Source organism: Coloeus monedula (genome assembly GCF_965178545.1).
Source record: "Coloeus monedula genome assembly, chromosome: 2".
Lineage (NCBI taxonomy): Eukaryota > Metazoa > Chordata > Aves > Passeriformes > Corvidae > Coloeus > Coloeus monedula.
Genome location: NC_138782.1, coordinates 54,548,658 through 54,566,041, shown reverse-complemented (window position 1 = coordinate 54,566,041; position 17,384 = coordinate 54,548,658). Strand labels below are relative to the sequence as shown.

General features: G+C 38.4%; 1 protein-coding gene across 1 annotated transcript in view; it reads left to right on the top strand.

The window, feature by feature from the left end:
• MAP3K5 (mitogen-activated protein kinase kinase kinase 5) overlaps nucleotides 1-17,384 on the top strand; it is a 100,172-nt gene that overhangs the window by 46,871 nt on the left and 35,917 nt on the right. The window contains exons 8-11 of the mRNA XM_082303411.1: nucleotides 3,327-3,439; nucleotides 9,172-9,331; nucleotides 11,397-11,550; nucleotides 14,071-14,178. Of these exons, the coding sequence (XP_082159537.1) occupies nucleotides 3,327-3,439; nucleotides 9,172-9,331; nucleotides 11,397-11,550; nucleotides 14,071-14,178 (535 nt within the window). The remainder of the gene's footprint in view (nucleotides 1-3,326; nucleotides 3,440-9,171; nucleotides 9,332-11,396; nucleotides 11,551-14,070; nucleotides 14,179-17,384) is intronic.

Below are 17,384 nucleotides of genomic sequence, written 5' to 3'. Positions count from 1 at the left end.
CCTCTGCATTCAGATGAGGATACAGACAATCTGCGTATATGTGTCCTGCATATCACATCTTAGCTCTGGTCTTGTGCTCATCAGCTGCCCGTTGAAGTAAATGCTTAAAATGGAAAGCTTTCTTCTTCCTTTTTCATTTATCACTTGTTTTCAGTAAACTTCAGCTTAGAACTGTCTCTTGTAAAAGATAAGATAAGATTGTTTACTGTTTATGGCCTCAGAATACAAATGCAGTTTATGACTTCTGGTCATGCTTAACAGTTTTGCAATTTTTACTGGACTTTTTAAAAGATGTTGAAATAACAGGAATGTGAAATATTATTGTCATCCCTCCTAGCAAAATTTTGGTTTAAAGAAAAGTTTCATTTCCTGTAAGGCGCAAAGCCTATAAAAAACTTTTAGGGGTCTTTTGTACACGCTCTATTTTGCTGATGTTATGAACAAGATAAAAAGGAAAACTGTAGTTCTGTATACAAATTTTAGGCATTATTACAGGCTAAATGAAATACTAATTACTTTTGCTATTGTACATCTTGCTTTCTCCTTGTTCATAGTGCCTTATGAACAGATAAACTTTGATGTTGTCAAACATAATTGACCTAAGAATGATTATACCTATAACAGTGGTGAGTTCATGTAGCCATTTTAACACACTTTGAATAGATGCATCTTAGCAGTCGTGATAATCATAGCTCTGATGATGGGAAGTGATTGCAGGCATTCCAGTTTAGGAAAGGACAGAGGCTGATAGCTCCTGCACAGGGTAGGATGCTGGTCAGCCAGCCCCTGAATAATCCCTGAAGTCTCTGGCAAGTGAGACCCAAGACAGAATGCTCTGTGCACATGCTGCCACAGAACAAGGTGATCTCTGTTGAGTCAAGCTGGAGTTTGGCCGGAAGCTGTACCGGATGGGCCAGTTGCTTTTGGTTTGTACTTTATACTGGATATTGATTTGAGTTTCTAGTGTTAGTCATGCAGCAGGCTTGACATGCTGAAAGGTTGACTCATAACTCAGTGAAAAGCTCTTAGAAAGGAGCAGGCCTACTCTAGTGCTACAGCAGGCCACAACAGGACAAGGTGTGTGCAGGAACAATGCCTCCATGGAAGTGCTATGTTATGTTGAGATAAAGGTTATTATCTCAGTCTTAGAGAAATGAGGATGTAAGAGAAGTATAGTGAATTGAACAAGATAATGAGAATTTGGCAGCAGAACCAAAGCATTGGCTTTGCAACAACTAGTGATGTCAAGGTACTTTGGTCTATTCCAATTAAAAAAAAAACAAACTAGCAACAATGTGCTTTTCTGACAATTAGAAAGCAGAATAAAAGATATCTTTCATATAAGTATGAGAGAACAGATGGAAGAGTAATTATTAACTGTCACTTTCTTGTTTCACACTGACAGTGTGAATCAGACTTACCAAAGCTACCAAGTCTTTATTCATATCTTTTCACTGCTACCTCCCTAATTCAGTGTCTGCACTGCAACATTTTCTCAAATGTCAGCAACTGCAACATTTTTCCTAAAGTACAGTCTCTCCTGTATTGGAACAAAACCACTAATTTCCAAGGTTTTTTCTTCTTCTTCTGTCAATATTTGCTCTCTCCTTTTCTTATTGCATGAGAATTACAGCATGGAAGATCTCTAGGGCAAAAAAGGTAGTCCAGTTCCTAGCATCACTATGTCTCCAAGCAGACAATGCTAGCTCGAGGGCTTCTCTTAGATGTATATACTTAGAATCAGTGAGAGTGTTGTCCTGTTTGGTTGGCAGATTTTTGTGGGGGTTTTTATGGTGGTTTGTGTGTGTGTGTGTGTGTGTGTGTGTGTGTGTTGGTTGGGGTTTTTTAAGTGAGACAAAAGTATTTTATATGTACTTTCTTCCTCACTTTATTGTAACTCGCAGTATGAGAGGAAATTGCAGATGATGAAAGAAAAATATCTGGTACTCTCTGCTTCTCTTGCTTTTTTTTTTTAGAGGACTAGATACTTGTCTAATGATTAAGTTCTTTGGAGGTGGGCAACTGGAGTATAAAAAGTTTATATATATATACTTTTGACATATGTATATATGTATATACATATGTATACATATATGTATACAGGCTAAGAGAAGCCTGTCTTACAGTTTTGGAGAGCAGAGCTTATGTTAAAGGATGCAAAGTCATGAATCATTAGAGCAGAAAAAAACAACAAACAAACAAATTTAAAGCCAGCCATCTTTTTGGCCTGGTGAGATCAAAATGCCTTAGCTTTGCTTGCATGTCAAAGCGTGGTCTAGAAGCCAAATCCTTAGGTTTTGCGTAGATTGTTTTTCTTTCCTTCCTAATATACTAATCTCACAACCTGTCTAATTATTTTTGTAGTGTATTCCATTTGTTTGTCTGTATTTTTCTCATCCTTTAGAAAGTTATTTTAAACTCCCTTGCTTTTACTGTAGTGAGTTATGTTGACTGAATCTCCTGTGCTCCTTAACTCATGTACAATAGTAGTCTTTACCTCCTGCTTACGTAGGTGTTAATATAGGTGTGTATATACATGCAACCAAAGGTATTCTTATTCTGCAGGATAAGTTTAAAGCATTGTAGATGTGCTGTTGCTGTTGTCACAACTACTTGCATTGCTAGCATGAGGATAGTGTGTGCTGTGTTTGTTTGAAGCACCTCCACTTCTTCTAAGACAAGATTGAGGCTAGGTGAATGCCTCTGACATTTCTCTTGATTGCTCAGTTCCTCTTGAGGAGAATGAAATACAGTATAGTTCTTCCTTGTGTGAGTAGATTTATAAGGACAGTGTCAATAAGACAGTAAAGAATAAAATTTGGAGTAGCTGAAATCACAGCTAAATGTGAGGTATATTCTTATATCACTTGCTTCTGTGCTTATGCATTTTGATATCCCTGTGTGCTGTTGTAGCAGATCCACAATAGAATCTGAGGTTTCAAGTCAATGAAAATTCATATATGAAAGATTAAATTAATGAGCTTATTAATAAATATAACTGTGAAACAGGTCTTTTACAAACTGATAGTATTATTCTGTTTTATTTGATCTGAAGGAAAATATTGTAAGGTACTGTAACTTTACTGGGATGGATGACTAGGGTCTGTGCTTGTTGTGTGGGGGGAAAGGAAATGGGAGGAGGATGTATAAATAACAGTCTCCTAAAAATAACCACAAAGAATGTGTGGAAAACAGTAAAATATTTTTGCTTCCATGGATTCTTGCTGTGTAAACAGCAGATAAGCTCTTAAAGTACCTAAAACTGTAATGATGCCCGAACTAGATTGCATTATTTAGAAAGTAAACTTGAATGTTTATTTTTCTAGGTTCAAGAAGGCATTTGAGTCAGAGCCAACGTTACCAGCAGGAATTAACTATGCAGTACTCCTCCTGGCAGCTGGACATTGCTTTGATACTTCTTTTGAGCTGCGGAAAGTTGGTAATTATAACTTGCAAATTCTTGGTGAAATCACGTTCACATAGCGAAAGTACACTACCACCCACTGTTACAGGGGAAAATCTGATGGTTGTATATGAAAGCTTTGATGTGAATATATAAGTTGCTCTCTCACACCACTGCTGATCCCACCTGACTGCAGGTGAGTGCTGTCATGAAGACCTGGTTTCAGTGTCAAGGTCTTAAATGGTTACCGGAGCTCAGTAAAAACTAGGTTTCTGTGTAAAGGCATCATTTGTGTGAAACAGGAATGCCTGAAGTGGGAATCCAGTTCCAGCTAAGCACTCTTTAAAACAAACACACACAAACCACTGTAGGGAATATGGACAGGAAGTCCATCCTAAGACTGAGGAAAATGCACTTGACTTGAGCTTGGGTTGGGTTGAGAGAAGAATCTTTCTCTTCTGATGGATTCTTAAAAGTTTCTCAATGTTCATATGTTCATGTTCAATTCTATTCATAGAATCATAGGATAACAGTGGTGTGGGTTGGAGGGACCTTTTAAAGACCATGTAGTCCAAGCCCCTTCTGTGGGTAGAGACATCTTTCTCTAGATCAGGTTGCTCAGACTGACCCTGGACACTTCCAACAAAGGGGCATTCACTTCCCTGGGAAACCTGGTCATCCTATGCTGAAATTTGAATTCTTGTGCCAGAGTAGGAGGTAAAAATATATGTTCTACATATTACATAGCATTTACAAATACTCACTTAGCTGGCCTAAGTTTAAACCAGATAGTTTAATGGAGCTGGGCTATATTTTTTGTGTAGTTTAATTTGAATCCTTCAGTTTTAAAGAAACTTCTCAATTGTGTATAGGCTACAGCCAACTAGATTTGTACAAATTAATTTCACTGATGAAATCTGTGTGCTATTTTTTTGGTATCATCCTCTTATGAGTTCATCCAGTGCTGTTTTCCCTATTGTTTGTATCGAGAACATTACAGAAATTAGTGTTCATTATTACACAAGGTTCCATCCCCAGCTGATGAATTATTTAGTGCAGAAGTATCCTGTTCCTTGGGTGGTTTGGTTTTTTGTTTGCCTGCCTTAGGTTAACATTTAGTTAGTATCTGCTGGAAACCCTTGATATAGCAACCCTTCCTGTTAGCTACTGGTGTCCATCTTTCTTTTTTGTTACAGGGAATATTGTCAAAATACTTTTAGTTTCAAACTGACTCAGCTATGTTGAAACACGTTTTCAAATACATTTCAAATACATTTATGACCTTGTGTGTGTCATTGGTTGTTTATTTCGTGTTGATAAGACTGTGGTCACTATTCATAGAGTCATGGAATGGAATACCGGGTTGGAAGGTACCTCAAGGATCATCTGCTACAAACTTTCTTTGCAAAGGCACAGTCTAGACAGGATGGCCCAGGACCCTGCCCAGCTACACCTTATATGTGTCCAATATCAGCAATCCACTGCTTCCCTGGGAGATGATTCCAAGGGCTGATTCTTCAAATTTTGAAAAATTTTCATCTTATGCCCAATTGGAAAGTCTCCAGCAGTAACTTGCACCTATCACCCTTTGTTTTTTCCGTGTGACTTCTTGTCAGAAGGGAGTCTCCATCTTCTTTGTAGCCACCCTTTACACACTGGATGGTGATAACGCTCCCCTAAGCCTGCTCCTCAAGGCTGAACAAACCCAGCTTTTCCTCATATGGCAGGCTTCCAGTCCTTTGTTCATCTTTGTGGACATTCTCTGGACCCTCTCCAGCCTGTCCACATCTTTTGTGTATAGTGAGAACCAAAACTGAACACATTATTCCAGGACTGCCCTGGCAAGCACTGAATAGAGTGGGATAATGGCTTCTTTATCTCTCCTATTGATGCCCTTGTTGATACATCCCAACACCCCGCTGGGTTTCTTTGCTGAAGAAGCACACTGTTCACTCATATTCAGCTGCTTGTTTCTCAGGACCACCAGATCCCTTTCCACAGAGCTGCTCCCTAGTGGAGTAGATCCCAGCCTGTGCTGCACTCCTGGATTATGTTTTCCCGGGTGCAAGACCTTACAATGGTCTTTGTACAAAGTTTTTCAGACGGCTTGAGTTGTGCTAGATTCTGAGGATAATTTAGTATTTTCTTTGTCTAGGGTTAATGTTTTAAACAAAATCAGGCAAAATCACAGAGGTTGTGTGGGAAAATGTTTTGATTGCTTTCTGTTCCTAAGTATCTCTTACATGTGTCTAATTCTTTTGATGTCATCTCTTGTTTAGAGCTCTGTGTACAAGACTGTTTTTCAGCAGGAGTTAGATTTGCCAGGCAGTGCTTTCTGTTTGGTGTCCACCCACAGCATTATCTGTAGTACACAGAAATTAGAGAAGTTCTGCTTTCTGGTGGGGGATTAGGAGAGAAGCAAGAACAAACTGGTCAAGTTCAGTTGAGGTTATATGGAAATTATATTGCTAGGCTGGGAAAGGTGTAAGGAAGGATGTAGTCATTAACAGTTCTTCAGAGGGTGCATGAGATTGCAATTAGGAGATGCATATCTGATTACATTGGCAATATTGGAATAACTCCAGTAAAAGTAAGAATAAATCCAAGAGAAGTTTTACCAATCTGCATCAGATCAGAAAATTTGCCTTCTAAAAGTTCCTACCTGTACTTGTCAGATAATAGTTCACAACTAAATGAGCAAATGGAGCATTAATAAACACCCTCCTTCTATTTTCAGGGTAGTATTGCTTTCTTAACCATACAAAGGACTTTGAGACCAGAACAGAAATGCTGTCTTCTGCATTGACAGTTATGATCTCTGCAGGCTGTGCAACTTTTGACACACAAAGGATCCCGTAATGTGAATTGTTCTGTCAATATTTGAGCAAGGAAAGCAGTTTATTTATAAAGCCTTCATAGTAATATATTACTGGTAATATCTACTTAGTGTATCTCATTTTTGTCACAAGCTGTGGGTATGTTCTTGGTGTTATAAAAACAATGGCTTTTCTGGCATTAATGGTTCCTCTATTTTGGCTCATTTGTTTTAAAGGCAAAATATTTTTGATAAAATATACTGGAATTCAGCTGCTGCTTTTTTTCCCTCCCCTTGTGAATGCCAAGTTTATCATGAAAGAAGAGAATGTCTTGACTTTGCCTGGATTTTCTTATACTCTCAAAAATCTTTTAAAGATGGTGAAATAAAAATATGGAGACCATAAATTCAGAATTAAATTCTTGAAGGTTCACTTTGCAAGTTTCCAAAACAATCCTTCCCCCACAAGTTCTTTAAATTGGAGTTACAGTCTTTTGAACCTATTGCTAATGTCATCACACAGCAACTGCATCTCACGGATAAGTAACTTGCCTTTCAGGGATGAGTAATTTTGTAGATGAGCTTTGCAGAGGATGGTCAGCAAACCACAGTGAGTTTTAGCACCAAGTACTTCACCTTTCTCAGAAGAACTTGATGAGAGGGTGATGTTGTCTTCTCTAAGGTAATAGGATCCACTTCACAGAATACTTGGGTAAAACTTCCATTTTATTCAAGTTACATAACAGTAATGATTCCTAAACTCGGTGTCCTCAGGTATCATAACTGCTACACATCCATCCATTGTCCCACTATCTTCCAGTAAGTCTCCCTTACTGAGCTGGGACTCAAAATGGTTGCTGTCACCAGTCCTACCCTCCTAACAAACACCTCTCCCTGCCATGCCAGTAATGCCAGTCCCTCTCCATGTGAGTTGTACTTTTCATCAAACCCACACCCTCAGTTTGTACCTCCCTTTAGCTCTGTTCCCACGTCTGGAGCACAGAAGGGCTGTGATGGGTGTCTTCCTGCAGGTGCAGTAAACCATGGCAGAGCATGTCTGCCTGTGAACCAGAGACTGGTGCTGCTGCTCGCTGTGACAAATAGCTTGTGATAGCTGGTCAGTGGCCACTGCAGCTGTGTGTGCCATCGCTCAGTGCTTAGCAAAGGCCCTGTGCACAGCTAAATTCCTCCCTTCCCCCTTCCTCTCAGCGGAGGCATATCCAACTGAAATGATCCACATATCCTTGTGATACCAGTTCCCTACATCCCTTGTGATGAGGTCACATTAAAAACCAGTGGAAGTTAATAGGTATCTGTCTTTTCTTGTGTGTTGCTATCACATGCATGCAAATGCTTTAGACATTCTAGTAGAGCCCTGTGGCCTTTGAAGATATTGCTGAGGAGTGTTACTCTAAAGTCCTGGGGGAGATTAATTTTTTCCATTTACTGTGTTTTATGGATAGCATTCAGGGTTTGTTCTCTAGAAACCAGCTAAAGTTGAACACTTTCAGCACAAATTCCCCCTCCCTGTTCTCCACTGACGAGTGCAGGTGTACACCTTCAAGCAGTCTCTTTGACTGTGAATGTGTGTAGCACCCTGTCTTAAAGCCTTGCAGAGATGGTCACCATGGTACCTTGTGGAGTTGCTGGAGGTGATGTACACTGTGACATTTCTCAGGCAGATCAGAGATATTTTGTAACATCTATGGCATTGTTTTTCTCTTCAGGAATAACAAAAACTTATTTCCCAAGAAGCAAGCAAATAATGTTGTTCATGATTAAAGTACTATTTTGTTCTGTGTATTACTCAAGCATGGCAATTTCTTGTTAGCAAGAAAGCACAAAGTGCGAAATACAGATGTGAAATAAACTATAGGCCACTTGGATACAATTTCACATTTTAAAAGCTTTTATTACCTGACGTTGATGTCATAAAAATGTGAGCAATATGATAAAACAAGATAAACTTTGTAGGCTGAAGTGTAGCTTATGTAACGATACCTATTTTGATAATATTTATTGCTGCTCCCACCATGAAGTTTAGTCTGCTAGCTACTCAAGGAAGGTTAAGGAAAAAAACAAGATCAACTGTTGCATTGAAATTTCTTCTGAATACTCAGCCCAAATATCAAGGACAATGGAAGATGATGTGGGAGGGAAACTGTCATAGTGGAGTAGTGTGGGAAAAGTGAATTAAAGACTACAATAGTGAAGAGGCTTGTTGTGTAAGCTGCAAATTGTTTTTTATGCAGGGGTTGGTGCAGCATATCTCATGTTAGCTATATGTAGCAGCTCATATGAACTAAAACTCATCCTGAAGGCCACAGGGGAGCCTGTAGTTCTCAGCAAACTTAGCAAGTCAAAATAAAACCTGAGGCTCTCCGTAGTCTTGAGTTGCTGAGGGACTTGTGAATATTAATAGATGTCTTTCATTGGGGTAGGACTTGCGGCAGTTAAAAGAACATCACTGCTGGAAGAAGCCCAGTGGATCATCTGTTCCTTCTGCATGGGACCTTGTCTATAAAGGTAAGTTTGGGGCTTGGGGCTTGTAAGTCAAAAAAACAAAGCAGAAAAAAACATAATAGGTGCCTTATTCAGCATCTGTTAAGTTTTTGCAGCTATGTTGTGTAGCCTAAGGCCCCAATTTACCTTTACAGATGAGGTCCATGCAAGAACATAGGTAATCTGACTGTGGCCTTGTCCTGACAGTGATGTCTTAAAGTTCCTTTCTTGAGAAGCCTATAGGAAGAGGGGGTGGGGAAAAAAATATTCTACCACTTAGGGTGTTTGGAAGGCATATAACATTAACTGGTAAGTATGATTTCCATCTTATTTTATCAAAATGGAGAGGGTATAGTAATGCAACCAATTAATAGGTTTTGAATAAGGGAAATGGTTATTTTAAAATTGCATTAATACAAATTCTTGTCACTTGTTATTCTCTTTGCTACAGGAGTAAAGATCAGCAGCCTGCTTGGTAAAAAGGGGAGCTTGGAGAAACTGCAAAGCTATTGGGAAGTGGGATCTTTCTTGGGGGCCAGTATGTTGGCTAATGATCATATAAGAGTGATCCAGGCTTCAGAAAAGCTGTTTAAACTAAAGGCACCAGCATGGTAAGGTGATAAACAAGGCCGTGTACATTGCTATGTTTTAAAACACTGGACTCCTTCAGCTTTCACATTAGGCACTGTATTCAGCTGTCAGGAGATGTGTTTTGTGCTTTTTAACAGATTTTACTGTGTGTGCATTGTACTGCACTTTTATCCAGAGAAGGGACTCTCTTCCCCTTTTGCCCTTATTCAAGGGTAGATCTGATATGGGTCTTTAATTTGATGTGTGAGAAGGGCAGATTCACCATTGACTTCAGGCCCTTCTGAGGGCAAAGGGGAAAGGAGGAGTTGCTTGCAGCTACATTGCTGAAGAGAAGTGGTAGTCGACTGAGTGAGTTTAGTCATAACAGCCTGAAGGTTTGGGGGAATGAAGACAGCTTAGCTGGAGAGGCTTGGCTGCACTTTTAAATACTGTTAAGGATATGGCACATACCAGTTGTTTTAGGAACTGAATACAAATGATCTGTATGGTGCAAGCTGCATCTTGTAGTGATTGAGAAGACTGCAAATCAAAGTCCAATTAGCAGTAAGGTTATAAATCCAGGGTTAAAGGCAACCCTGTAGACTCAACATCTGTTATGCAAAGGCCAAGAGATGTGTGCTCTGACAGCAGGTTCCTGACACCTGCTTTGGATATAGGCAGCACTTAAGGACTGGTCACCTACTCATTAAGGGCTGGGATCATCTTAACTGGGGAGAACCAAGACTCCTTTCTGACTAAAAACGTTGCCACTCTGCTAATTATAAGAGTGAGCATCACCGCATATGTATTCTTATCTTTTTATAAAGGATAGAGTGTGTCTCCAGAAGGTGATCAGACGCATGCTAAAATATGGAAATGCTTAACTTCTGTGTTGACATAACATAGAAACTGTCAAAATTAAAAACTCTAATTTTCTGACAAAATGGATTTCATAAATGCTATTTACAGTGTATTTATTTGCAAGGTTTTCCATTTTTACTATGTGTATATTTTACTAAGGAGCTGGATAGCACTCTCTGGAAGTCTCCTGGTAGAATTTTCTGGAGTTTATGAACGCCTGGTTGTCAGGATTTTATATACCCCAGTGCCTTTGGGGTTTAAGCCTGTGGATTAAACTCTGAAAATACAGCTCACTCATTTGTGCTTCATGAAGAATTTCTCCTGTGAGCAATTCCTTCCCAGTCTGTTGCCTGCTTTATAGCAGGGCCCGCTCGGTGCAAATAGGAATAGACACAGTACCTTAGGCCAGCTATCCTGATGGTCTAAGAAGGATGATTAGAAACTGCACAGCTATGGGAATATTCACTAAAGACCCTCTGAGGGTGAAACAAACATTTCCATTAATAGCCTAATTGTGATAAAGTGATAGCAATGATAAATCCTCTTTTAGCATGTATAGCTCACTGCTGTAGTATTCATAAAAATTGCGTGAGATTATGTTTACAACCTTTTTTTTCAAAAATGCGAAGAGAAAGCAATGTTATCAACAAGCCCCTTAAATCAGCCCCAGAAAGTAGAACAACAGAGAGAGTGGTGAACTGCACTGAGGGAAAACATTCAGCACTGCTGTTGTCCTTCCCTAGCAATGCTGACAGACTGCTTAGCATAGCTGTTGTCATCTTTGTAGGATAATCAGTTCAAGAAACATCATGTTTTAGAAATCTGTGTTAAATAATTGCCTATGCAGACACAATATAGGAGATAGAACAGTGTAGAAAGTTAAACTAGTGGACTTTTCACCTGAGTTTTTATTTTAAGTAGGTCACTACTGAAACAAGTTGGAAATAGGCTCAGTTTGGTCCTTAGGTAGAGGATTTAGTTATTTTGTAATGTTTTCGTGGTTTAGGATTATATGGTATCAGGAATATGTGCAGGAAGGAATGTTCCAGGACACTTTTATATTTCAGTTGCCTCATTTAGCAGCTGTTTCTAATTGGGAATTGTTATTATGAAAAGCAATCCTAGAGAAGCAAAATATTACTTGGTGTTGCAATGGTGAATAGTTCAGTTGTGATTAACAGCAGAGACATTACTGCTTACAAGCTGTATTGAGTTTTCTGTCTGTGTATGCTTGGATGGTCACAGGTATCTGAAGTCTATTGTAGAGACTATTTTGATATATCAGCATTTTAAGAAACTGACTCCAGAACAACACACAGCCAAACAGGAACTTGTGGATTTCTGGATGGACTTCCTTGTTGAAGCCACAAAGACAGATGTGACTGTAGTTCGATTTCCAGTAAGTAGCTGGGTTTTTGGGTCTTGGGGACAGTTTTTGGTAGTTTTTTCGGGGTCTGGGGTTTTTTTTAAACAAATTGTGATGCAAAGGAAATGAGCACAAAAACACTGCATCTGTTTAGGTGGCCAGACAATAAACTGCTCGTCCAGAAGAAATGTATTTGGCCTGCATTTTAGACTGATTTTAATTGAATTCATATGGGTGCAACAGGATTGCACAGTGTACTCCATAAAAAAGTAAGGAGGAAAAAAGTCAAGATTGAATTTTGCTATTTATTGTTTGCTACCATACTTCTAAAGCAAACATTTACAGTGTATTCCACGTGGTAATATATTAACTATACTATGCTTTGAAGGAAAGATATTTAATTAATTTCAGTCTTTTTCTAGCTCAGCAGCCTTTGTGTACTCTATTGCCAATTAAGACTGTGCCCTGTTAGAGATTAAAAATCAGCCCAAACAGTCCGAAATGTATTGTTCCAGCTACTAGAAAATGCATTTCAACAACATTGCACTATAAGTGTGTATATATATGTTTATTTCTGATTTCTTCCACAAAAGTTTTGCTGAGAATTTTTATTAGATGCCCCAATGCTGCACCATGTCCTGAAAGTATAATGTAAGAAGGTCTATGTTTGCTGCACGTATCAGCTATATATGTCCAGGAAATAATGTCTTGGGTATTCCTTTTAGCAAACCATCAGCAAAAACAGCTTTTTGTTTTAAATAGCACTTGCTGTTGCCTCCCAGATAGTTAAAGTGCATACAGGTTGTTTTGTACAGTTCTTTTACCTTCCATGTGTAGATGTGATAATAAACCATAAGTAAGACTTCAATGTTGAACAGCAAGAGCTTGAGGCAACGAGAGACTGTCTAAGGAGCCTGGTTTTCCTTTTCTGAGGAGAACAGGTAGAAAGTTTTGCAGGGGAACAAAAGATATTTTGAATCTTCTGGAGTTTGTACAAGACAAGGCCATAATCCTTTTGGATTTTAGATGATGAAATAGTTCAATTAGATACTTAAAGCAGACTCTGACTTATAAAACTGTCCAAGTAAAATGGTTTGAATTTTTATTAATATTAAGAGGCAAAACAAAGCTGATCACTGCATTAGTGTGAGCCAAAAGATAAACCCAGTGTCCACCCGGTTTGATGGTGTTGTACAGGAAATTGGTTGGAGCATGGTGCTGAAAAGGCCAAGGTCATGGCTTTGATCCCTGTATGAACCCAGTGATCCTTCTGGGTCCCTTCCAACTCAGACTATTCTGTGATTTTGTGACTACACTGGTGTTGCAGACAGACGTGTGATTTCTCATAATACAAAAATTCTCTTTGTGCCTGTTCAGAATGAAAATCACACAGTTCAACAAGTCAACAAAATGAAAATTAGCAACTTTCTTTTCCCTCCCTTCTCCCAGTTCGCAATTAATTTATTCTAAAAGAAGCTTTTTTCATTTTTCCTTATTGTGAATGGTTCTGAGAGCTTGAACTTAAGAGCTCCACTGTCCCTGGGTACTAGCTTAGCTGTTAGTTACTCACTTACCTGGTAGCATCAGTGTCATCATCTTCTCTTTGGCCTTTAGAGGAAGAAAGGACAGTGCATGGATAACTTGTTGTAGGATAAAGACCGCAGTTTGTGAGATGGCTTAAACCAGATTTTACAAATTGTAAGTGTCTGGAGATGCCAAGCAACACATTTTAATTCACACTGGTTATCATTTACAGAGTAAATGTGTAGGTACTTTTCGGAATTTAGCCCTGCACTGCTTCCAGTATATCTGTGTGCTTACCAACTCTGAAGGAGGAGATATGGCTTAGATTTCACTCTAAGCCATGGCTCTCTCCAAGACTTTCTACTTGGGTGTTTATAAACATTTTAAAATAGGTGTAGACCAACTTGCTCTAGTCAATCATTATTGCATCCCATCTCTTTTAAATTATACTTCTAGTTTTTATTTCACTTATTCTGTTACACTTTCTATACTTTTTAGCTGTCAGCCTCTTGCAGTGGATCTTGTTGCTTTTGAGAAAATAATTTGATCTACTTTTGGTTTGGCTACAGGTCACGGTGGTCTAAATCAAAAGCAGTTCAGTTTAGGTTAATCTGTTTCTCTGCTTTGCCTAAATATGCTTCTACCAAAAGATGATAAAGTTGTACCGTGGATCTTCTCCACGTGGGAGATAGATATTCTAGGGTAGCATTGTAGGAGACTGAATTGTGACAGAAAGATTTCAAAACCTGGCATTTTTCAAACACATAATTTGAAAAATTGATACATGCTACCCATTGACACTTAACAGCCTTATATAAAAAAATTAAAGTTGGATTTTTTTTTAAATCTTAAATTACTGTCAGCCACACTAAACTAGCTCAGTACCTAAAATTTTGCTTTTCATTGTTTCATTATTTCTCCTGTTTTTCCTGCTATGGTGTGACTAGAGAAATAGTTTTAACAGATTTCAATACCTTTTGAAGTTCTACTGGTTTTGCACTAACTATTAAAAATTATTTTCTCTACAAGGTTTTAATATTAGAACCAACAAAAATCTATCAGCCCTCATATCTCTCCATCAACAGTGAAGCTGAGGAGAAGACGGTATCCATCTGGCACGTGCTGCCTGATGACAAGGTATGTCTGTAGTTTCAACTTTTTTCATGATTTAAAAGTATGCATGGTACATAAGGCAGGTAACATGTGACCAGTTGCATCTAATTATGATTCTGGAAAGTAGAAAAGTGTTTTAGTAACACACAGGAAGGTGCTGAGATGTATTGCCGTGCTTAAGATTGTCCCAGTTTTCAATGGATCTTTTGTTTCCCATCATTTTTCAAAGTAACTTGCATCTTCCTTCAGGTTGTTTTAAGCCTTTGTATAATATACAACATGTCTTTTGCTTAAGATTTCATAAGTAATTTACAATTTACTGTCATCATACCAATAATGTAGCAGAAAATTGCTTATTCTTCCAGAACTATCATCTTCCTGTACTTGCAGTTTTATGTGTCAGCTGTGATAAATACTCCTTTAATATGAAAGTAATAGAGACTGACATGTTAAAATGGGAGCAGAATCAATCAAATGCCAAAGAAGCACTTGGCAGAAGGATAGATAGATGCTCTAGAAACCGAAAATTCTGGGATGTCCATATGTCAAGGTGTGAGATAGCCAGACATATTTGGAAAGGAGCTTAGAAAATCCGGAGATGGAAGTGGAGAGGAAAACCTGGAATGGTTATTACAGTCTGGGATGCTTAGGAAGCAAAATGTTGGTAGGAGGGAAGACAAGGAGCGTGTCATAGAACCTTAGAGAAGGATGTCAGCACAGGAACATGAAGTAGTATATGAAGAGTGAGTGGAGACTGAGTCAGCTGGAGGCAAAACACTGGGGATGCTGTGATTTGTAAGAGCTGTTCATTCTTCCATGGCACCATTTTGTTTGCCTGCAGGATAGGGCAATGAAGACCTGTTTTTCATAGAATCTGTAATCATAGAATCATTTAGGTTGGAAAAGACTTTTAAGAACACCAAGCCCAACCAATAACCTAGCACTGGCAAGTCCAATCTTCAGCTTTCCTGCCAGTCGTCTAAAAGGAGAAACATTTTTGAACGCAAAATGCAGTGAGGCTGTACTGCTTAGAATTTTTGTTGTGAGTTCATGAGAAAATGTAAATGGCAGCTGAAACAGCATATTTAGAGAGCAAACTGAAATGTTTGCCTAGACCAATAAATTTCTATTTATTTGTGGTTTATTCTGACTGGTGTTTTTTGAAGTTGGCTCAGCCTCTGAGAATAATTTTAAAAATAAATTTATGTAATTCTTAGGCAAAATAAAAATTTACCATACAGTAAATAATTATTTGCCAGAACTACAGACTTAATCTTGCTATTCTAAAATACCTGTTCTGAAAGTATTCCTGTATTCAGAATATATTCTCTTTAGAGATTACTTGCACATGCATTTTTTTTCTTTTGTGGACTTTTTTGTGTGTATATTTAGTTCACCTCCAAACAAAATTTTGCCTTCTGTTAAGTGGCTTAACTGTAGTGTAAGAAGGAACGACGGACTAGAAGGAATTTTCTGAACTGTTGAGTCCTCTTCACCTCTGTTGCAGACAGTCTTCCCATATAATGTTTCACATAAAGTGATTGAGCTCTTTCTGAGTATCAGTATAGGTTTCACAGTTGACCAGTCATGCTGAAAAGTGGTTTGAGAATTCCACTGCAACTCTAGAAGAGCCAAGAGTGAAATATTGCTGGTGAAGTAAAAAAGAGTTACTTTAAATCTTCTAGTTTTCAGTCTGAATTTCTTGATATTTTATACACATTTGTTCTTTTGCTAACAGTGTTTATATTAAGTGGTTCCTTTTTCTCTCTGATATATTTACCTGACAGTATTTTTAAGGAGAATCCTAATATCTCTTAGTGTAGGGGTTTTGTGTAGGTTTCTTTTTAAGCAAAACAAGTAGGCTTGGTGTAGTGGCCACACATAGCACCTCATTGCCATGACTTCCCATGTTGCAGTTTGAGTTAACCTTACTTGAGCATGTGCACTCATATTCCAAAAAGTGTATTCCATGGTGCATTCATTTATCATTTAGCTACTGGGATATTTTTTTTGATACATTCAGCAATGGCATTTTTCATAGCTGTGTCATTTGACGGCCCAGTTACCCTCTGGTTGGGAGAAGGATTTGGATGTATTAGTCTACACCTGTTTGGTGTTTAGAAGATAGGTGTTTCTTTATAGCACGTTATGCATTTCTTTCCATTTTCCCCTTCTCCTTCCTGATGTGAGGTGTGTGTCTTTGTATTTTCTGCAGAATAGTGTTTCCATGTTTCTGTCCTAGTGTTAATCATTGGCATTAGACATTAAGTGCACTCCCTAGTACTTTTGCTCTGGCCAGAATCCTTACTGTGGTGAGCTTATTGAGTAGCCAGAAATCTGATTGATGCTCTGTGCCCTGTGAGCCACCATACCCTTTGAAAGAATGCAATGGGCAATTTGGTAGTTGCCCCTTCAGCTGTACAATTATAGTCTGTTGCAATTTGTCAAAGTCATTAGAATCCATCAGAAACTTTACAGGGAGAAAAGGGACTAGAAAAATTTGGAGACTCCACCTTCTTTTTCTGCTGAATATAACCAGTATAATATTTGTCTTTGCTAAGAGATTTTGTGAAGGATAAGGATGTATTATCTGTCAGTCTACTGCCCAGAGGAGACTCATACTTTGATCCTTAGTAGCCTGAAAACAAGCATTTTAGGGGCTGATTAACAAGAAAAAACACCTATCTCTACTGCAAGGGCATGTTAGCTGGGTTTGGAAACTTCTTCATCTATCCAAGTTCAGTCTACCAACCTTAGGTCTGTCAGAGCTTTAGCAATTCATGCTTCAGATTTCAGTTCATTTTGGCACATAAATTAATGGTTCTACTTGTTTTCCAGAGTTCAGTCAGTGCTCCAAGAGTAAGATCTGTGAGTTACAAAGTGTATGAACTTCCTTTCATGCACAGAGAAGCTGAATTTCCATTTCAAATCCAAACTGAAACTCAGTGGAGCCTGCAGCTGGCACTTTTGTGCTAAATAGACAAATGACAGTCATAGGATAAATAATGTAGCCTCTTTCTTTTCTATTGCTTTTTAGCAACATATTTTAACATTTATGTTTATAATAATACTGAGTTTAAGATAAACAAGTGCCTAGAAAAATCAGACAGCATTTTATTTTGCAGAATGCACATTACCTTTGCCTTGCAGTTCTCTAATTTTAGCAGCCCTTCCCGCATGGGGTTAGAGGAATGCAGCAGTGCTCTTTGTAAGTTTGAAATAGAACAGCC